Source organism: Agrilus planipennis, unplaced genomic scaffold, assembly GCF_000699045.2.
Source record: "Agrilus planipennis isolate EAB-ADULT unplaced genomic scaffold, Apla_2.0 scaffold21, whole genome shotgun sequence".
Taxonomy (NCBI): Eukaryota; Metazoa; Arthropoda; class Insecta; order Coleoptera; family Buprestidae; genus Agrilus; species Agrilus planipennis.
The window spans coordinates 2,136,750-2,158,752 of NW_020439030.1; the positions used below are offsets into that span (position 1 = coordinate 2,136,750).

Consider the following 22,003-nt stretch of genomic DNA (forward strand, 5'->3'; position numbering starts at 1 on the left):
TTGATGTTTTCCCCAAAAATCGTTTACTGCACAGATAGTGGAATATTGCATACTTGTTGGGATACACTACATGCATTAATGATATCCTTATTCTGAGAAAAAAAATACTTATTTGTACAGAATCAATATTATGCGCAACTTTTATTTGAAAAATTTACCTAATGTGTACTATTTCAATCTCGAAAGGAACTATGCGTACTTTTTGGGTCACACTGTATATCTACACCTATTGTATCTGTTTCAGTGTTTCAAAAATCGTTTTAATTAATATTTTTCATAATTAATTTTTGGGATGTACAAAGCTAGCCGCGCATATATAAAATATGCATGAACGAGCGATGATGTAATCGCAAAAGAATATAAAACGGAGGTACAAAACAACAGAATCTGCGCGAATTCGAGGTCAAATTGGTTGTATTTTTAGTCATCATACGAATATTCCGAGGGAAAGACGTGCAATTCACCAACTTTGCGATATTCTAAACTAACAACAACTAAAGTGGCAATATAACTTATTTACTAAATAACCGATCCGTCCACTTGAATATTGTCGCGGGTGCCCCCGGTATTTTTATTAAGTATTTACCGGTGAACTTTCTCCATCACAATGTTTTCAGGATTTGCATGTAAGTTGACCATTTTTTTTTACTTTTTTTAAAACGCATTTGTTTTTCTATAATTGCGCCAAAAACGGATTTCAATTGTATTATTGATAAAATTTGTTTTAAATTAATACCTTACTATAATTATAATTGCGACGCAACTTACACACTGACTCACTCAGAAAATATTTTCCAAGTCAACTATTAATTATACACATAATACAATACCTACATATCCACATAATTGGAGCTCGGTACTTAAATATTATTTTAGTGTTTGTCTTAATAAGTTTTTCTATTAAGTACAAAATGTTTAATAATCGGCTCCTTATTAATGCACCCTGACCTACATAAAATTTTATTATAATATAATTGATAAAACAACAGATTTAAATATACATAATTTTTTGTGCATAGTAAAGATCTAGTACGCCGCGGAAATAGGAAATAGAACGAGCGAAGGTAGTTATTGATTTCGTCCTTTCCGCAAAGGCCTAACCCACTTCTTTTTATGCTGGTAAGGTCATCTAGAACCCATAAAGTAAAGGCGTAAAATAGACGAATTCGCATAGTAACAAGTTCAAATGGATATGTTTTAAAAGTAAAACAAAAAACTGAAACAAAGTTAAATTTTGGTCTCCGTCTCATTTGGGTCATAGTGTAAGTTTGCGAGCGATTTTTTTTGGGTGATTTCCACAGAATTAAAAACAAAAAACGCTCTTAATATTTATTCAAAAATGCAAACAATTTGTTATAAGTCCTAGATAATTAATATAATAATATAGGTACTGTTTATAGTTTATACATATTTACTTATTTTTAGCAAAGCACCTAACGCTGATTTATTAAAAAGTACCTAGTAATTCTTTTTAGGGATAATAAAAACACTCTGTATGTACACGAACATTATGTTTCTTACTGCGTTTTGCAAAATATGTATATAAATAGATTTCTAAATTCTTCTGGATATGTAGGAAGGGAATTTATTTACTTTCTTGGTGCCTACGCATGGTGCTCTATAAAGATCTCTCTTTTCAGAATAAAAAATTATTCTACCTAACTAGATAAATAATAACATAAATATAAGATTTACAAAAATGATTTATCCATTAAATTGGAAATAATGCTTGTCTCATATTGATTAATGCAACTGCAAACACAATANCCAGCTCTCAAAATTATTTGAACAAAGCGTAACAACCCGTAAAAAATTTGAATTGCATTTATTGGACTTATTCATTATTTTATTATTTATATAAAAAAACGACTGAAGGTATTTGTACGAATATTCCTATACCAGTTGTACTTTTCGAAAGATGATGCCGTCCTTTTACGTAGTAGGTTACCCTCTGGTTGGTTATAAACTCGCCACTAGTGTATACCTCTTATAATATTGAAACTTATTTAACTGCTTAAATTAAACACTTATTAAAGTCAGTACAGGTAGGTATAATAACACCGTAATTTATTTTTTTTCCCAAGAAATGAAGTCAGTGAGCTAATCGATGGCATCATCTTTTTTTCAGTTACCATTAGACTCCATCTAATAGGCATCCACCATTTATTACATTTACTGGACGAGTCCATTTAAAAACAAATCAATGCTAATTTTATATCATTGCAACACCAAACATACCGCAATGTTTATATTCGTTCGTTACATTAATAAAAAGGTCGACAAAAACTGTAGCACGCGAGAATTGCATGAAATAAGTATACAGTAGTGGCGAGTCAAGAACCGAATATAGATATACATATATACACTCTTATTACTTGCATTCAACAAAGGGCGGCATGATCTTTTGAAAAATACATGGTATAGGGAAATGCTTTCAGCCAAATTTTTATACAAATAATGCGACATAGAAAGGAAAACTGCCGACAAAGTAATGTGCAATGTTCGGTTAACTTTTTGCCTTACTTGTATAGGTACAAGTCTGTGTTTATAAAAATCAAAAAAATGGCAATATCTACAATTATATATAAAAAAAATTATGAGTGCTGTCAGCACAGGGCAAAGTAGTATTACGTAAATGAAAGTTAGTATCTGCAGTTTCTTATGCTGAAGTGTACGATGTGTTGTACACCTATTTACAAACAATTCCTTTGAATTTTAATCATCGATTACTATACATCTATTATAATTGCCGACATCAGTGACAGTGAGACAACAATCGAAAAAGAATGATGGGCGACAACTACAACAATTAGAAAAGAATGATGGCCGACATTACGTCATAACGACAACAATTGAAAAAGAATGATGGCCGACAACTGCAACAATTAGAAAAGAATGATGGCCGACAACTGCAACAATTAGAAAAGAATGATGGCCGACACTACGTTATAGTGGAGCAATAAAAATGGCCGGGGGCAGGGGGAAGAATTAGTATTAATAAAAAAAGAGAGATAGATACGTATTTGTATAATAAACTTCAAGATTATTTACAAATTTCCTTTTGGAGGCAGATAAAAAAGACATGCGACAAGCGTTCTAAGATCGCATCGCCTAACCGGATCGGATGCAGTGGATAAAGGCGTTAAACCAGAAAATAAAAAAAAGTCGAAAAGTATTGACCAGCAGCAAAAAGTGTGCAGTCTAATTTGCTCGTTCGTTTAAAACCAATTCCTTGATAATAATTAAAATTTACCAATTCAATCAATTTGTGGCTATTAAAAGTTGTGGCAGGTTAAGAATTAGAGCCACTTTATCGAGTATAACTATTTTAAAAAACTATTTCGAGAATTGGCAGCATTGTCGATAGATAATTATAAACTAATAAATATTAGGTTTTGAGGTCAAATGCCTTTCTAAACATATAAATAAAAATAGATCAGCAAACCTAAAGGTATTGTAACCTAATCATTGTTGCTAAATACTTACATTTAAACATATGCAAATTGCTAGTTTGGTACACCAAATTGATATTCATTTAAAGATTAAAAAAGAAATAATATTAAAATAAAAATATCATTTCAGATAATTTCAATAAATTGCGGAATAGGTACATTAAAATCTTCTATTAATTGGATAATTTTAAATTGCACCTACTGAATACTGTATATATTATTATTTTGATAAGATCTTAAACAAAGAATTTATATAAAAGAATAGTACAATATTGCAATAATTAAATTTTCAATACAAATTGAATTAATTAGAAAATTATCAACTGTGTGTAAGATACAGAAACCGAAAACTGAAAAATTAGGAAACCACAAACTATTAATAACCACATACGTGTACGAATCATGAGGAATGTAAAATAGAAACGCAATATTATTTCGTCCGTTAATATTATAATACACGCAGTAGAAACATTTTTGGCGACATCTTGGAATGGTGTTTCTGAATTGTTTGTAACTAGCCCTTTAAAATGATACCCCACATGACCTATAATCAAAATATTCGGGTTACCCTATCGAATTCTCTTTATATTAATTAATATTTTTCATAATTAATTTTTGGGATGTACAAAGCTAGCCGCGCATATATAAAATATGCATGAACGAGCGATGATGTAATCGCAAAAGAATATAAAACGGAGGTACAAAACAACAGNAAGTTATATAAAACATTATTTAAATATCTTTATCAATAGGGTAGGTTAGGTTAGGTTATCGGGTTTTGTTCAAGTGACCACCCTGTTTCGATCCCCCACCTCTACCCGCTTGAAAATATTTTTTTTATTGAATTTTATTTGAATTATAGTCTATGAAAATTGACAAAATAATTAACTTTCAACCCCCATAACTTTTTATGGGGGTGAGACCGCCGCAAATTCTTTATGGGGTTTTACTCAGGTGACCACCCTCTTTCGATCCCCCCTACCCCCAACCCTCATAACTTTTTATGGGGGTGAGACCACCACGAACTTTTTATGATACAGTGGTAGGGGAGACCTCCTCTTTCGATCCCACCCACCCTCACCCCTGAAGGACATTTACCAATATTCTTTGAGCCAATTTTCCCGTAGAATATGTAGAATATCTTTCTGACTTAAACTAACCCAGCTCTCAAAATCATTTGAACAAAGCGTAACAACCCGTAAAAAATTTGAATTGCATTTATTGGACTTATTCATTATTTTATTATTTATATAAAAAAACGACTGAAGGTATTTGTACGAATATTCCTATACCAGTTGTACTTTTCGAAAGATGATGCCGTCCTTTTACGTAGTAGGTTACCCTCTGGTTGGTTATAAACTCGCCACTAGTGTATACCTCTTATAATATTGAAACTTATTTAACTGCTTAAATTAAACACTTATTAAAGTCAGTACAGGTAGGTATAATAACACCGTAATTTATTTTTTTTCCCAAGAAATGAAGTCAGTGAGCTAATCGATGGCATCATCTTTTTTTCAGTTACCATTAGACTCCATCTAATAGGCATCCACCATTTATTACATTTACTGGACGAGTCCATTTAAAAACAAATCAATGCTAATTTTATATCATTGCAACACCAAACATACCGCAATGTTTATATTCGTTCGTTACATTAATAAAAAGGTCGACAAAAACTGTAGCACGCGAGAATTGCATGAAATAAGTATACAGTAGTGGCGAGTCAAGAACCGAATATAGATATACATATATACACTCTTATTACTTGCATTCAACAAAGGGCGGCATGATCTTTTGAAAAATACATGGTATAGGGAAATGCTTTCAGCCAAATTTTTATACAAATAATGCGACATAGAAAGGAAAACTGCCGACAAAGTAATGTGCAATGTTCGGTTAACTTTTTGCCTTACTTGTATAGGTACAAGTCTGTGTTTATAAAAATCAAAAAAATGGCAATATCTACATTGTTTTGGACTTTTTAGGTGAAATTTGTAAGATATTGTATATAAACAATAACAAATTTCACGACAAAACTATTTATGTTCATGAATACTTGCATGTATTATTAAGCGCATGAATCATAACGGCGCTAGAGCGGCAATGTATTATTAATACAATAATAATAATAAAAAGTTATTACTGATGTACAGTGTTGAGCAAAAGTTACAGCTCCTAAAAAAATGAACTCAAACACAAACTTTTAGGTTTATGGTTTATGACAAAGGAAGTTAGCTGTTTTTATAAAATATCATGTACATCATATTAAAATGAATTATCCAAAAAAAAAATAAGTAAATATACTTTATCTGAATTTCATATTTCAGCTTCTTTGAGAAATTTTGGAAATCGAGTAGCATCGATTTTCGAAAAAAAGAAGAAAGAAGTAGCTGAAGAGGCAGAAGAAACGGAAAATAAAGCAAAAGAAGTTCTTGAAGAGCAACTTACAAAAACCGGGGAAGTAATAAAAGAAACTAAAGAAAATTTGGAAAAGAAAGCGGCAGAAGCAGGTAATTACAATACCATCAAGTTTTGTAAAGACACATAAGCAGAAAATTCAATCGTTTTTTATTTATTTAGCCGAAGAATCCAAAAAAGCAGCAACTGACACGTTAAACGAAGAATTAAAGAAGACTGGACAGGTTATAGACGAGAAGTTACACGAAGCTGGTAAAGTGGTCGACCAGAAAATACACGAAACGGGCCAATTCATCGACAACAAAAAAGGAGAAGTGGCGCACAAACTGGACGAAACGAAACAAAAAGTGCAAAGTGATGTCAGACAAGCCCAACAATTTGTTGGTAATAAACAAGCGGAAATCGCAAGGACTGTGGATAACACGAGGCATCAAGTACAGGAGGGTGTCAACCAAGCCCATCAGTTCGTCGACAATAAGAAGGCAGAAATCGCTAAAACGGTTGACTACACAAAGCATCAAGTTCAAGATGGCGTCACTCAAGCTCAACAATATGTAGATAACAAAAAAGCAGAAGCAGCAAAAACAATTGATCACACAAAGCATCAAGTTCAAGACGGTGTCAATCAGGCTCACCAATATGTCGACCACAAGAAAACGGAATTAGCAAGTAAAATCGACAACACCAAGCAGGTCGTGGAGAATGACATAAACCAAACTCGTCAATTTATAGACAACAAAGCTACCGATACCGCACGAAACATCGACAACAAAAAATCAGAAATAGCAAAAACCCTTGATAACACCAAGCACCAAATTGAAGGAACCTTACACCAAACAGGCCAATATATTGATAATAAGACGACCGAAACCGAAAAAAATATCGGCCAGTACATCGATTCCACGCGTGATTCAGTGGGCCAAAAATTGAACGATACCAACCAGTATTTGGACTCTAAACGAGAACAGATTAAACAAGGGATGGAAGAAGCCAACAGAAGAGCCCAAGAAGATAGTAGCGAAATCGCACAATTATCCCACGCTTTGTTAACCAAAGGACTTATTTCAAAATAAAGGTAATTCTTATGTATTGCATTAATTTTAACACAAATTATAAACACAGGACAAGTGAGTGCCATGCTTAAGCGTCAATAGTTCTGTACCCTATCAAATGCATTTTAAGTATAAAGATGTTGAATAATTACAATTTTTTGGGCCTAATTTCGAATATGGTTTTTTATGGCACATTTCTGGCTATTGTNGGAACGGAATGTGATTTGAATTGTGTGTCAACAGATTTTGATCTCTTATAGAAATATTTCGTGAAAAAAAATTAGCATCTATAAACACTATAACGTCCTTTTTAGCATGTGGTGTGATAAGTAATTTGAATCGCTCTTTGCATTACTAGGAGGATATTAGCACCATACGACGATAAAAAATTTTAACACTATAAACTTTAAACTAAAAAAGGAATAAACTAAAAAAGGAATAGAAAGTAATCAGTGGCGGTAGACTCGTAAAAGCACAAAGGACACATGCCTATTCCTATTGTTGTGAAGAATAGGGTATTTTTTGTCCATTAATTTTGTTAATGATGTTAAAATATTTGTTACAAGTCACTGCAAAGGTTTCTGTATGTTAGGTTTACGAGATCATTTATTCGAAGGAAATCAATACGACTACGTTATGTGGTCACGCAAAAAACTGTGCCCGCTCGTACGATATACTCAGAAACCGTCACTGAAGTTAACGTCTAAAGTTGATTGCCCTCAATAATTACTGGCGTACGTTGATATTTATCGATTTACTTTGTTAAAAAAAAATATTCATACGATTTTGAATTTAAAAAATCGTACTCGTCTAAAAACAAATAAAAGGAAACATCTGGGCCGAAAAGCAAGTATTTTCGTAGACAGAGAAAACAAAATAAATAATTTGACTTAATTTCTCACAAACCGCAAGTTCGTTTTCTGTGTTCCACTTGTGCGCCGGTCACTTCGACTGGACAAGGGCCTCCAATGAGTTACCTACAGAATTTACGATATCAATTTCTCCCATCGTTGAAAGTATTGTAGATAGAAATAATAAATAAACGTTGTATTTTTCGTCTACTGCTCGGTGAGGGAAAGTCGAAGAATTTCTTCCAACATCTTTTCCTCTTTTCGCTTCTGTTGTTCTGCCTCTTGCTGTTCCTGTTCGGACAACATTAGCGCCATCTGTAGTTCAGAATCGCTATCAGGAGTGCTATTGCCTCTTGAGTCTGCGCAGTTCAGGTTTTGTTGATATAAAGCAAGACTAGCCTGGATTGCTCTACAAAAGAAACAAAAATAAACTAGCTCACTAAAAATAACTGAAGTAGCTACTCTAGGATTTTAATCATGGGTTTAAGTATCAAACGTTTCGCGGCTCATTACATTATCATCTGTATATAGCGACAGTGAAGAGCTGCGAAACATTTGGTACTGCAAGCAAAGACCACGGAGAAACCCAAGCTTGAAATTCGAATACAGGCCGAGAAAGCCCAAACAAAAAAGTAAATGATCTACACTAACAAAAAAGTATAGTTAGCTGGTTTTGCTAATAATTCTTAGAACACCTTGAATAGAAAAAATGAAAAAGGAAAATTATATTAATTTTACTTATTTAACATTTGTATAATAAAACTCTATTTGGTGCGAAGTCCCAAAAATATAACATATTCGACTAAATGCTNGTATTAGGTAGGTAGTGCCCATAGATACAAGAGATTTATGGTAGTGCCTATAATCCATGAAAAGTGTAAGAAAATATATTAAGTTGTTGAATTAACAATAAAATATAAAATTTAATACCTTTTGTTGATATTAAACATTTACACTGCTTAAATTTACTTGCTCGTCATTTTCTCTTTCACATTTTACATTTTCTTCATTAACTTCTAATGGAACATCTCCATTATTTGACTGTTGAGGAATATCTTCATATTTTTGGAATCTCTCAAAATAAATTATCAACTCGCAATGCTTCGTAAATGGAAACATATCTACAGGGATTGCCTTAAGGGGAACAAAAGGATCACCTTGAATAGTTTTTGATGCAGGTCTGCCTAAATCCACGAAATTTTTCATTGCAGCAGTTGGATTGCACGAAATGTAGACAATTTTCTTAATTTTCTTCGTTTTCCTAAGTTGCAATATTGCTTTTTGATCTGAAAAAAAAATGTTACAAGAAAAAACAGGAGTTAAGAGAGGAAGAGGTAGACCTAAATTAAATTACTATGATGATGCAGTTCTTTTTCAGGTAGATATTCAATAGTGCAGCTAGCACATATTTACCATGACTTTTTTAGCATAAAGCAACTACATATTATAGTATAGAATACTAACATATTTTTAAGAAAAAACTTACGCAAACCAGCTCTAGGAGGATCTACGACAGTCACAATGTCCTCGTTTTTCGTCCTGTATAACACAGAACCAAGTATATCTTCAGCTTTACCAGTAAAGAACTCGCAATTTTCTATTTCATTTATTTTAGCGTTCTCTTTCGCATCTATTATGGCTTGAGGCATTCAGGAGGGAATCCACATGATGGAGCTACTTTATCCTCACACTCCCTATGACATTTGTACTTGCAGTCCTTGCATTTTAAACCGGTTCCAAAATAAATTGGTTTAGAACAGTATCCACAGGTTGCCATCATTTTAAAGGTCTTGGTGAACCGATGGGCTATCTGATGACCCATACTGGGCATCACCGTAGGTGTACGAGGCGATTTTGGTACTTGTAAACTAGTCACCGCTAAAAAATGTTCATTTACAATCATTCAACACATTACAATAATAAGAAATTTATAAATCGATTAATAATTTCTTTGAAATTAATTCTAGAAAAAAAAATACATACATTTGAAACTGCTATCATCACTATCTGTACCAGCGTTATTGTAAGGGGGTGATTTAATGGGACTATTTAAAATAGGGCTTGCATAACCTGCAATCCCTTCAGGTCCAGGTTCTGTTGGTAATCTTGTTCGTCTACCAACTGTATTCACCTGAATAACACTGAAAATTTACATTAAAAATGAATAGTGACTTCTTATCCACTTTAATGATAAAGGACATTTTTAAAAAACTTACTTGGAATTGTTTGTCACCCCATTTTCATTTTTTGAAGGTGCTAGTTGTGATTCATGTGATTTGCTCTTAGTTAAAGGATATGAATCGGTCAAAAGGGTCCCCGTATTTTGGATACCAGTTAAATGTTTCCTTCTTGGAGGAGGAGTTGTTGGGAACTTCATACCTATTTTATTATACAAAATAAAAACCACTAAAACACAATTTTTTAATTTAACTTGCCTTTTCCTCTGGTCTGTAAAGGTGGCGTTAAAGGAGGTGCTATTTCAGCCTGTGCATTTAAGGAATTAATACTAGATACCGAAGAAGAAGGTAGAATGTTTGAAGCCTTATTATTATTATTTAAAACTAAACTCTCCTCAGAAGGTACTGATGCTCGAGTTGCTCTAGACCTAGCAACTCTTGGAGAAAGACCAACTCCTTTGAGGTGATGGTGTCGATCCCAGGAGTCCCAATAAAGGTGCATATCAGTTGCATCATTATCACCCCTCTTTAATACATCTAAAACATTACAATTTATCTCTCCATAAACAACTGTAAATGCTATAAAATGTATTAATGAACATGTAAACAAGAAGTACTTACCAGTATNTGAATGTCTTACATTATGCATTTCACAAATTAGACCATTGTTACACTCTTTTTGCTTTTTAATCCAGTCTCTGAGGGATGAATTTTGATGGAATAAATTATTTCCTAATTTCAATAACACCTGACGAATACTTTCCTGTTTCTGTTGTAACTAAAAGTTTGTAGGATAATTGTGGAAATTCGTAATAAAAGAAACTAACAAATAAATACCTGCTCTTCATAAGGTACATTCCATAAAGGAATAACAGATGCTTTCAAACGTTCTTCCTGTGTTTGTTCATCTGTTTTAAACTTCTTAGGAGCATTCTCACAAGCTTGGTCATCTCTACGTTTTTTCACCAAAGGATCAGGAGCTGGTTTGGCTTTCTGTATGATATAAATGTACTTTACCTCATAATTTATTTAATTGTAGTAGTAAATATTACATAAGCTGAAAGTTCTTTTCCTTTCCATTTAAATTTATTGATTATTTTAATAGCATTTTCACGATCTTCTTCGCTTCTAAAGCAGACAAAAATATATGGGCTATTTCGTCTTGGTATTTTAACTTTATTAGAGCCCAACTTCAATTTCTCATTAACAAGTTTCTTAAATTCCTAATTAATAAACTTCATTAAAACAATAAATCCAAACTGGTATCAACAACTTACATTGATTCCATAAAACTTTGGTAAATTTTTGATTTCGATTTTAAATTTTTCGGAGGAAAACTCTTCTCTATTTAAATACGCATAGGGATTGGTTTCTTCACAGTTGTCTGTCTCATTTATTGTGGATACAGCGGAGGGTGCACCTACACTTTCATCATTTTCCATTTTAATTTAATATTTAAAACTGATCAGTAATTGATGTACTATTCTTATTCTCGTCATATATATATATTTTAAATTACGTTGTAACATTAATATTAAAAATATTTTAAGTCATATACAGAAAAACAATTACAAAACACATAACCCTAAATTTTTTAAAAATTAGCACGTGTAAGTATATTGCCCATAGATAATAGTATGGCATAGATTGTATATGGTGTATTAGGTAGGTAGTGCCCATAGATACAAGAGATTTATGGTAGTGCCTATAATCCATGAAAAGTGTAAGAAAATATATTAAGTTGTTGAATTAAACTTTAGTGTAAGCTTCTTTCTATTCATGTCATAAATACAAATTTGGTATTATTATTAAACTTCAATACTTAATTTGATATTATATTTCTATTTATTACGAAATATTTATAGAATACTTACTACATATAATAACACATATTACATTGCAATCATTAAACGTAAGATATGATAAAAAATCCTATTTCATATTTAGAAAATTACACAAAATAAATAACGTTAAGCCCATTGAAATACGTATACATATCTATACTCATACCAACGTAGTCATTGAGCTGCTATAGAACCACTTCCACAATAACACATTTGTTTACGATTGTCAAAGTTTGTAGGTTAGATAAAAAATTTGTAAAAGTTTATTAACAATTTGAGTTACAATCGCCTTATTAACGTTAACATGAATAAAAAAAATTATGGTACTTTCGAAAATGCTGGTTATCATCGAAGTACAGAATTAGATGCAATTCATCCAAGATTTTTATCAAAAGAATCATTGGAGAAAGCTAACGACTACCAGAAGAAAAACTATTTTTACTGTGACAAGTGTAATTTGTACATAAGTCCGGATGCAGTTGCTTTAAATTGGCATTTTGAACAAAAAGGATTGCCCCATCAACCCATTGGAAGTTGTTTTTACTGTCAGGGTAAGGTTTTTGAGTACTATCGTGGCGAAAGCAGAAGACTCTATCACAGTTGCAAAAGGTAAAAATTCTTGCTAGTCATCCTTTTATCCAGAATTTTTACCTTTTATTTTCATAATGTGGTAATTTCTTGTATTAAAACATAAAAGTGATATCTGTGATGTACCTAATGATCATTGTTTAATATTTATATTAATTTACTCTTTACCCAGTAAAAAAATACCACATACTGCTCTNACTGTGTCGGTGTATTACCATTACCAAGCTGAGTATAACCAGGTGGAACATCAAATGCAGCGTCGTCCACTATACAGGTTATCCTATCCTCGTCCTCAATCCTATTGACCATTTCAACGGGAGTGTCCATCGCAAATATATTCCCAAAAGTTATACGAGCATTCAGAACATGGAACAGGGGAATTTCTTAAATACAAAACAGAAAAGGTTATCATTTACACTATCCCAAATTAATAATTATTAGGAAAATTAAATTATAAAAAATGGTTATATTTAATTAAAGAAAGATTTTATTACTTAGAATAATACAAAGAATAACAAGACCTTTAAAGGACTACAATTACGTTTTATTGTTACTTATACGAAATAAGGAATGTTTAGAAAAAGGATAAACTAAGAGAAATTTGTAAAAAATTGAAGTAAAACATAAAGAAGGGAAAAGTTGCATTTTTGGCATAAAGAAATTTATTTGTTATCTATTCGTACCTATTTTGACCGGAAATCCGGATGGCAGTTGCATTTGAATGAAGTTTTTCAGTTTGGCGAAATGAGAGCTAGAAATCGCCATGAGATCAACGATAGGCAGAATCTGTTCTGGGAAGGATAGAGGGTACTTTTCGCACAGCCAAAGGGTGGCCTTGAACTTTTGTAGTTTTGTATTTATTTCTCTGGGCCTTCCAATATCTCGACCTGTTAAATCTACTTCTGAATCGAAATATTCCTCAGGTCTGATGTTACAAGGATTCGTGTTATGAAAATACTCCTCCTGAATAAATACAACAAAAATATAATAGAGAAGAAATTAACTTAACTAATTAAAAATACAATAAACCCATTCAAAATTAAACCCTTAAAAAAGATACCTTATTAATAATTGCAGCTGCTTGATTTTCTTCAACCTCAGCTATTCCTAGGAAATTTTGCAGGGGACTTTTATTCTTACTTCTAGCTAAGGCTTTGTCGATTTCAGTCAGATGTTCGGTGCGCGTTTTTGTTATCAATTGGACGTTGTTTGCACCAAATACTTTGCAATCGTGACCGTTTATGTTTTCAGTTTTATCTGACCTCCAACCAAGAATACCTGCTTTATTCCTGATTAAATAAAATGTTGCATTTAATGTATGTGAATGAGAAATCAAATGAGTATTGTATTACCTTTCAAAACTAATTTTGTCAGTGTCAACATAGGTGGTTACAATAGGGGTAGTGAGACGATGAGAAACGGATTCTTCAGATGGGACCAAAACACCCATTGAATCATTAGGAACCTTCATTTGCTCACAATAAACTTGTTTGGTATCGTGGTCTACCTCCATCATTGTAGCACCCTCCTCTATAATAATAATTTGTGTTGTAAATAATTTACATAAAAAGAAAGACAGACTAGCATAAAATTGCAGTAGTTCTTTTGAAAAATGTTTTGTGAGTAATTGAAGATTACATATTTTATGCTGTTTTAAATAGCAAAAGCTTTTTATATTTAGTCCATGATTATGTAATTATGTAATCCTAGCAGCTACAAATCATTTAATTACCATTATTTTTAAGTTTGTGAAATTTATATAAATAGCTTCTAGAACCCCGAATAGTTTGAGATATTTGGATGGCTAAATAGAAATATAAAAATTTAATTACAATCCTTATTTAGAGCATTTTATTATTTTAAAGATCAAAAGTAATAATTATGACACTTACTATGACCCTGGAATATGTAACTTCTATTTCCTCTCTGCCAGTTGGTGTGGTCAAATCCTAAAAGTGTTGTGTCTATCCTAACATTAGAACCCTGCTTATATACTTTGTAGATGTCACTGGGACACATTCTAGAAACAAATGGAACTGAAAAGAAAAATAAAAATGAGTTTTGTGAAATAAAAGTAGAAACAATAATATTATACCCCAACTAGTGAACTCCCATTTCATTTCAACATAAAAATCAGGAGCCTCTTTAAGTTTCTGAAGTAATTCTGGAATACCAGCCATTCTATTAGAATATCTTTGGAAATCTCTTCTTTCCAAAACCATATGAAGCAACTCTGGATCCCCAGTTGCCACTGCTTCTTGGACAACTATAAAGAAACCAAAAATGAAATTTAAGTTTGTATTTAAGTAAAACAAATAATAATTCACATTAGTAAATACTCTTAATTAAAAATTTAAAAAGAATATTCTAACCTGTCCATCCATCCAAGTTCTCACAGTTAACATTAGCTCCAAAATTTAATAATGTACGTACAGATTCTAGATGACCTAATGTAACTGCAAGCATTAAAGGTGTCCTACCCCTGTTATCCTTCTTTTCAATATCTTGCTAAAAGCAGTAAAAAAAATAATGGGTATGATTCATAGGAATGAATAACACCACTACAAAAACTATCAGGTACTTATGGAGCTTCAATTAAATTCAGATGAATCATTGAGTAAAAAGACTCACTGCATGTCTTGATAATTCTTCCTCCAGGAGTTTATATTCGTTATTCCAGACGAACCAGTGCAAAGGGTATTGTGATTTGATAGAATCTATTCCCACCATTTTTAACTTAATAAATTGTAATTACTAAACTTTCCTACATAGGTTCATTTTCAGCGATGAATGCATTACTTAATTAAATTTTAGCGTATTATATTAAAAGGTCATTGACAATGCTATCTCTTACTTGCCATTCCGACAGAGGCAAAAATGAGAGACAGTGGTCAGATAAAAAAAGTGACATGATGACACTTGATGACATTTAAACTACATAACCTATCTTCTAGCATTTGCTTGTAGTGGCTCGGTAACAACAGCAGATTTTCTTATTTTCGAAAATTAACCAATTTTAGCTATTATTAATTAGCTAAACAATTGCAAAACAGAAACTACATATTCTGAAGAACGAATGAACTCAGTCAATAAATATTAAGTGCTTATATTACTAATTTATACAACCTGAATTTTTTTTCGTTGTTTAACTTTAAACACATTTCATTTTAAAATTATTCCGGTACTTCACAAATAAATATAACCTCGAATATAACTGACATAACCTGTAAGTGAAGCGAATAAAACTGTTTTTATTTAAAAAAAAATTTTAAGATGAGACCAGAAAGTAATAAAAATTTACCCTGGTACAGTTTTCTTTTATTTTTATTCTAAATACATACTTAATATTGTTAACTTTTTAGGGTTGAGAAATATCGTCCCAGTACTTTAGATGATCTTGTATCGCATGAAGAAATAATAAAAACGAGTATGTTTTAAGTTATTTTTCTTATTTAAACTTTGTTTAATGCAAATGTTGCTTTATTTTGTAGTAAATAAGTTTATAATACAAGATCAGTTTCCTCATTTATTATTTTATGGGCCCCCTGGGACTGGTAAAACAAGTACAATTCTTGCTTGTGCGCGACAGCTTTATTCACCTAAACAGTTTACGTCAATGGTAAAAAATGGGCAGAATATTTTTTTAGGGTCATGTGATAAAATATATATTAGGTTTTAGAAATGAATGCCTCTGATGACAGAGGCATTGGAGTGGTTCGAGGACAAATACTGACATTCGCTAGTACTAAAACCATCTTCAAATCTGGATTTAAATTAATTATTCTTGATGAAGCTGATGCCATGACCATGGATGCTCAAAATGCCCTAAGGCGGAGTGAGTATATTTTGTTGTTGTTATATTTGTTTAATATGGTGTTTAAATCGCGACTAAAGAAAAAGATATGTGAAAAATTCGCTCAGATGAGAATCCTTTGAATAGATATAAAAAAATAACATTATTAATGTTATAACAAAATTAAAATGAAAAAAGTTTTTAATGCTTCAGAAAAATTATGTTGTAGAGTATTTCAAATACTTTTATTCAAATACATTATAAATATAAATCTGGAGCACCCTGTGTATCGCGTATATTGATGGAGATCAAAAATATTCTTTTAATTAACACCTTCAGACTAATTGTATTAAGAAACAATCATCGAGTGTTTAGAGGTATTCAAGTATTGCAAATGCAGATGTGGAGGCGAATGGTTTTAATTTTTTTTTTATTTATGCGGACAACAGGAATAAGAAGAACATAGATAACAACATAAGAACTATAAATGAATTGATAAATTCAAATCATTTGCTGACTGTTTGGTCTTCTTGTTCATGCGTTATTTAAGTCAGCTCTCTTGTAGCATCAAGCCTGATCATTAATTTATGCAATCATAGATTATTCCTGTTTATTTATGGAAACTTCCCGTAAATTCTAGCTCAAGTTCAATATATCCAATAAATCGCTGGAAGGCTTATGATGAGAGCTTTCCAATGAGCTACATCTCAATGGTCGAAGATGGGAGGGGGACGATATGAGGGAGTGAATGTTTAACAGATAAATAAACCTCTGGTATAGGGCATGCTCCATATCATATAAAAATGAGTCATACATCTTTGGAAAGCTAATGATGATGTATTATTCATCTTATTTATGTATATGTTGAATATTCACCCCCTCATATCTTCCCTCCTCCCCCAACCTTCGACAATTGAAATAGCTTATTAGAAAGTTCTCGTTATAAGCTTTACCACGATTTATGAATTTAAGCATTAAAAAAACTTTTTATGCCCTATTATTCAGCTTGCAATTTTCTTGTATGTGTAGAGGGTTGGGGATCTAAAATCAACCGATGTAGCGGAAAAGGTGCTACTTTTCATGTTTTTGTGTTATTGAACTTTTCCTGTAAAATATATTATTGTCCGGCAAATTAATCAAATTGATTTATGTGTTTGTGTTAAGGCGTTAAAGGATCCATGGTAACAGAGGCCTCTAAAATGACAACTTCTTAATTGCACTCTTATTTTAGTAAAACGTAAGTTACACATATACACGCGTTTTCATACATCACTTTACAAAAATCGAATTAACACTCTGGTGTTTCTTCCAAAATGAAAGGTAAGTGAAAGTCAATTTTTTTTTTCATCCAAATTTTTATTTACNAATTTTTTTTTCAGAATTGGCACAACAAAAACAACGTGATTCTCACTAATATAACAACACATAGCTTTTTTATTATTGTATAAGTCTTTTGCGCTAAATGTAGGCCGTACTTTCATTCTTTACTTATTTAAAAAAAAAAAACAAAAGCTGAAAAGCACACGCGACAGCACTCTGTTGCAAACAAGAAGTAAATATTTGTATAAAACTTGTCAAATACATGTGCTATTGTTATTATTCATTATTTTGTAACTCATCGTCAGTTTCTATTTTTGTGCCTTAAAACATTTAATAGATATTACAAATAATACTCTGCTTTAGGTTTACGATTTTTTTTTATGTTGTGAAATATACTACTCTGAACAACGCATTTTTTGCTATGAACATATATACCTATTTATAAATGTTTCAATAGTTTAAAAAATATATACAATAAAAGATGTGATTTTGTGTATAAATTTTATCAACTTGTAATATGTAGAGTAGATATGTATGTAACTATAATGCAAACATAATAAATAAAATCTATTTTAAGTTGATTTCATTTTTTGATGCTACACAAATAGGCTCTCGAGAACTGCTACAATAAATTTGATAAAATTCATATAATAGGATTTTTTGTGCTCAAGAATTCGCGATTAAACAGTCTCAATTCCGGGGAAAACCATGACAACCGTAAGGAAAACTTGAGGAAAACCAATCGGACATATGCAACCCAATATACAACTGCACATTGTTGTTACATATACATTTGGTATTTTTTACCTAAGGAAAGTTTAATAACCAGATACTGGAGAATAAAAAACTTCTATGTTTGTATACAATTATTATGTTTAATTAATGTTAAAATTACAAATTAGTATTACTTAAAAAATACCTACAAAAGATTATAAATTAAATTATAATCTAAAATGTCCCTCAAGATTCTGTAGTTTTAATACATACGAAAATAAGTCGTTTAAAACTCCTTATTTTTTTAATGATAATTAATAGACCTTGCAAAATTAAATGTTGCCTGTGTTTTTGATTTATGAATTTAAGTTAATTAAGAAAACTAACGTTGGCTTGTATCTCTAGGTTTATAAACAATACCCCTACTTTTCATTTCCCTTATAACTCCAGCAGGTAAACGCCCAGAAACAGATATAGCATATATTCCTTTACAAAACCGGTCTACAAAAACATTGAAAAAAAATAGTACGACTATACCTAAATAAAAGTTATGAAATAACTTACTAATTCTTTGCCACTTGCACACCCAGCTGTCTTCTGGACTCATGGCAGCAATCATCCTGTAAAAGTAAGTCATTAGTTTCTACATGTTACAACTATATAGAAAATTTACCCATCAAAATTAGAACTTGTGCAGTCATACACATTATCTCTATTGTTCTTCATTCGAAGAAACTCGTCACAATTATCGCAGCCTTCATATTCGAACTGATCGAAAGTCTAGAATTATAAACGTCATTAATTAAAATATTTACCTTTACTATATTACCATGTACCTTTATTAAAGAACAAACCAAACAAGCTCGAAGGCCACGTAAATCTTTGGGGATTGTTTCTAGTGTCATTTTTGTATTTTATAAGCAAACAAAACCTTTAAAACCTTGCTTAAAACTACAAAATGTGTGGAATACCTGCATCCACTACTATGGCACTACACAAGGTTCTCCGAGACAAATATGGAATACATAACCTGAGTAATTTTTTTGTGTTTTAAAGAAGTTTGTTATTTCAATAATGTAATTTAAAACGGTATCAAGAATATTTTATCGTTAGTTTAAACCTTTAAAAAAGTTATACACTTTATTAATTTTTAATGATTTCACCTNCTTAACATTTCAGTTCGATGAACGATTTGCACCTACTTTATTATCGGCTTCATTCTTGTCTTTATTAAATAAATTCCTTTTCTAAGAATCTACTGCAGACAATGTATAGCCACAGTTATGATTGCCAGTTAACCTAAAATGTTTTTGAAGTTTCAAATGCTAATCCTAATAATTTATTGTTACTGTTAATAAAAATGACTAAAAAGCGAAAGTTAGAGTCCTCTAATCAGGTAAAGGTTGAGGTCAAAGAGGAAAATAGCGATTATTTAACTGCTAAAGTCCGATTAAAAGGTGTTCTTAAACAGTTAACAGAAAATGAAAAATCCGAATCAGATTCTTCGGATGATGATAACAAAGGGTATCGGTCACATAAGAAATAGTGAGTAACTTTTCTATGTCTTTTATTTACCAGTATTTAGTATTTAATAAGTACTGCAAGCACAACATTTATTTAGCGATAACAAAAATAAAAACGAGCTGTCACAAGGGACCTTTCGAAGCACATATGTAATGAAATTATTTGATAGAAGCGTTGATTTAGCACGATTTGAAGAAGATACCCCTCTTTACCCAATATGTAGGGCATGGATGGCAAATCAGCCTCGTAATCCCAACCCACAAGTAGTTGTTAAGTATGGCTTTAAGTCTTTGTAAGGTTTCAAAATTTAACAGCAACTTATTACTATTTTAGGCGAAGGTATTCTTCACCTGAACCTGATAGTCATTTACACCTTTGGAATGGTCATGATATTAGGGATATCACAGTACTGCCTAAGCCCTTAACACCTTTTACATCTAGAGTTCCTTCTCCACTACCAGAACAAAAAAATCAAGATAAGGCTGAAGTGAACTTAAATTATGTATGAAAAACAGTACATTGTTATTTATCAAAAATATTAATAAAAAATTTATTGTTTTAGAATGAGAAACCCCCACTATCAAAAGATACTTTAATAAGGAATCATCTGCAAAGGTGGGTTAATGTGAAAAAGAAATGGATCGGAACTGCACTAAAAAATGAAGATAGATACAAAGAAAGTATGAAAATCTTGCAAACCATTTATAATAAGTAAGCTAGAATATTTTTTAATGGTATAGTATAATAACTCTTGAATTTTTTAGGGCACAAGAGTCAATGGAGTAATTCTATTTTGTTAAAAAAGACAAAAACATGCAAATAGTAGTCAGATGTATTTCCTTATTTATAAATAACGACATAATTCATTGTGTAATAATAAATATTAAATAATAAACACATCGGTCATCCTCTAACATTCTTTCTGAATCATTTACCTAATTTTAGCTGTAGTAACTTTGTGTATAAAATTACAGGAATATCTTTGTAAGTTCTATGAGCAAATCTAAAATGTCTACACTCGATTAGCTTTTGGTTTTTTGGCCATTTAAGCATAATTTAGTATATTAATTATTTTTTAACAAATAACATTCTAAAAATTGGTAATAATTTAAAAATTTCTTGCTAAAATATTTTTTTTATTTTCTTCGTTTAAGAGATACAGGAACGGAATGTGATTTGAATTGTGTGTCAACAGATTTTGATCTCTTATAGAAATATTTCGTGAAAAAAAATTAGCATCTATAAACACTATAACGTCCTTTTTAGCATGTGGTGTGATAAGTAATTTGAATCGCTCTTTGCATTACTAGGAGGATATTAGCACCATACGACGATAAAAAATTTTAACACTATAAACTTTAAACTAAAAAAGGAATAAACTAAAAAAGGAATAGAAAGTAATCAGTGGCGGTAGACTCGTAAAAGCACAAAGGACACATGCCTATTCCTATTGTTGTGAAGAATAGGGTATTTTTTGTCCATTAATTTTGTTAATGATGTTAAAATATTTGTTACAAGTCACTGCAAAGGTTTCTGTATGTTAGGTTTACGAGATCATTTATTCGAAGGAAATCAATACGACTACGTTATGTGGTCACGCAAAAAACTGTGCCCGCTCGTACGATATACTCAGAAACCGTCACTGAAGTTAACGTCTAAAGTTGATTGCCCTCAATAATTACTGGCGTACGTTGATATTTATCGATTTACTTTGTTAAAAAAAAATATTCATACGATTTTGAATTTAAAAAATCGTACTCGTCTAAAAACAAATAAAAGGAAACATCTGGGCCGAAAAGCAAGTATTTTCGTAGACAGAGAAAACAAAATAAATAATTTGACTTAATTTCTCACAAACCGCAAGTTCGTTTTCTGTGTTCCACTTGTGCGCCGGTCACTTCGACTGGACAAGGGCCTCCAATGAGTTACCTACAGAATTTACGATATCAATTTCTCCCATCGTTGAAAGTATTGTAGATAGAAATAATAAATAAACGTTGTATTTTTCGTCTACTGCTCGGTGAGGGAAAGTCGAAGAATTTCTTCCAACATCTTTTCCTCTTTTCGCTTCTGTTGTTCTGCCTCTTGCTGTTCCTGTTCGGACAACATTAGCGCCATCTGTAGTTCAGAATCGCTATCAGGAGTGCTATTGCCTCTTGAGTCTGCGCAGTTCAGGTTTTGTTGATATAAAGCAAGACTAGCCTGGATTGCTCTACAAAAGAAACAAAAATAAACTAGCTCTCTAAAAATAACTGAAGTAGCTACTC

General features: G+C 31.6%; 5 protein-coding genes across 5 annotated transcripts in view; 3 read left to right on the plus strand and 2 right to left on the minus strand.

Annotated features, from left to right (window-relative positions):
• The first annotated feature begins 422 nt into the window (after positions 1 to 422).
• On the plus strand, positions 423 to 17,691 carry LOC108740732 (tropomyosin alpha-4 chain). The gene is made up of 4 exons (XM_025976535.1): positions 423 to 626; positions 5,783 to 5,965; positions 6,036 to 6,948; positions 17,558 to 17,691. The coding sequence occupies exons 1-3, from the start codon at positions 608 to 610 to the stop codon at positions 6,944 to 6,946; spliced, it is 1,113 nt and encodes a 370-aa protein (XP_025832320.1). The 5' UTR covers positions 423 to 607; the 3' UTR covers positions 6,947 to 6,948; positions 17,558 to 17,691.
• On the minus strand, positions 7,180 to 15,303 carry LOC108740475 (ankyrin repeat domain-containing protein 13D). The gene is made up of 12 exons (XM_025976505.1): positions 15,017 to 15,303; positions 14,758 to 14,893; positions 14,481 to 14,651; positions 14,278 to 14,421; positions 13,738 to 13,915; positions 13,446 to 13,674; positions 13,069 to 13,348; positions 12,569 to 12,768; positions 10,791 to 10,946; positions 9,760 to 9,907; positions 9,486 to 9,654; positions 7,180 to 8,239 (listed from the first exon to the last, which is right to left on the minus strand). Exons 1-12 carry the CDS (start codon positions 15,113 to 15,115, stop codon positions 7,984 to 7,986), a joined length of 2,166 nt encoding a protein of 721 aa, XP_025832290.1. The 5' UTR covers positions 15,116 to 15,303; the 3' UTR covers positions 7,180 to 7,983.
• LOC108740484 (replication factor C subunit 5) overlaps positions 15,512 to 22,003 on the plus strand; it is a 14,440-nt gene continuing 7,948 nt past the window's right edge. The window contains exons 1-4 of the mRNA XM_018474814.2: positions 15,512 to 15,690; positions 15,748 to 15,812; positions 15,877 to 16,004; positions 16,058 to 16,220. Coding sequence (XP_018330316.2) covers positions 15,659 to 15,690; positions 15,748 to 15,812; positions 15,877 to 16,004; positions 16,058 to 16,220 — 388 coding nt within the window. The 5' untranslated portion in view covers positions 15,512 to 15,658. The remainder of the gene's footprint in view (positions 15,691 to 15,747; positions 15,813 to 15,876; positions 16,005 to 16,057; positions 16,221 to 22,003) is intronic.
• Positions 17,738 to 19,371, minus strand: LOC108740779 (transcription elongation factor SPT4-A). Its single transcript, XM_018475248.2, has 4 exons — positions 19,049 to 19,371; positions 18,886 to 18,992; positions 18,777 to 18,832; positions 17,738 to 18,713 (listed from the first exon to the last, which is right to left on the minus strand). The coding sequence occupies exons 1-4, from the start codon at positions 19,115 to 19,117 to the stop codon at positions 18,595 to 18,597; spliced, it is 351 nt and encodes a 116-aa protein (XP_018330750.1). The 5' UTR covers positions 19,118 to 19,371; the 3' UTR covers positions 17,738 to 18,594.
• On the plus strand, positions 19,495 to 20,650 carry LOC108740772 (protein lin-37 homolog). Its single transcript, XM_025976537.1, has 5 exons — positions 19,495 to 19,757; positions 19,834 to 20,010; positions 20,070 to 20,238; positions 20,299 to 20,447; positions 20,501 to 20,650. Exons 1-5 carry the CDS (start codon positions 19,573 to 19,575, stop codon positions 20,520 to 20,522), a joined length of 702 nt encoding a protein of 233 aa, XP_025832322.1. The 5' UTR covers positions 19,495 to 19,572; the 3' UTR covers positions 20,523 to 20,650.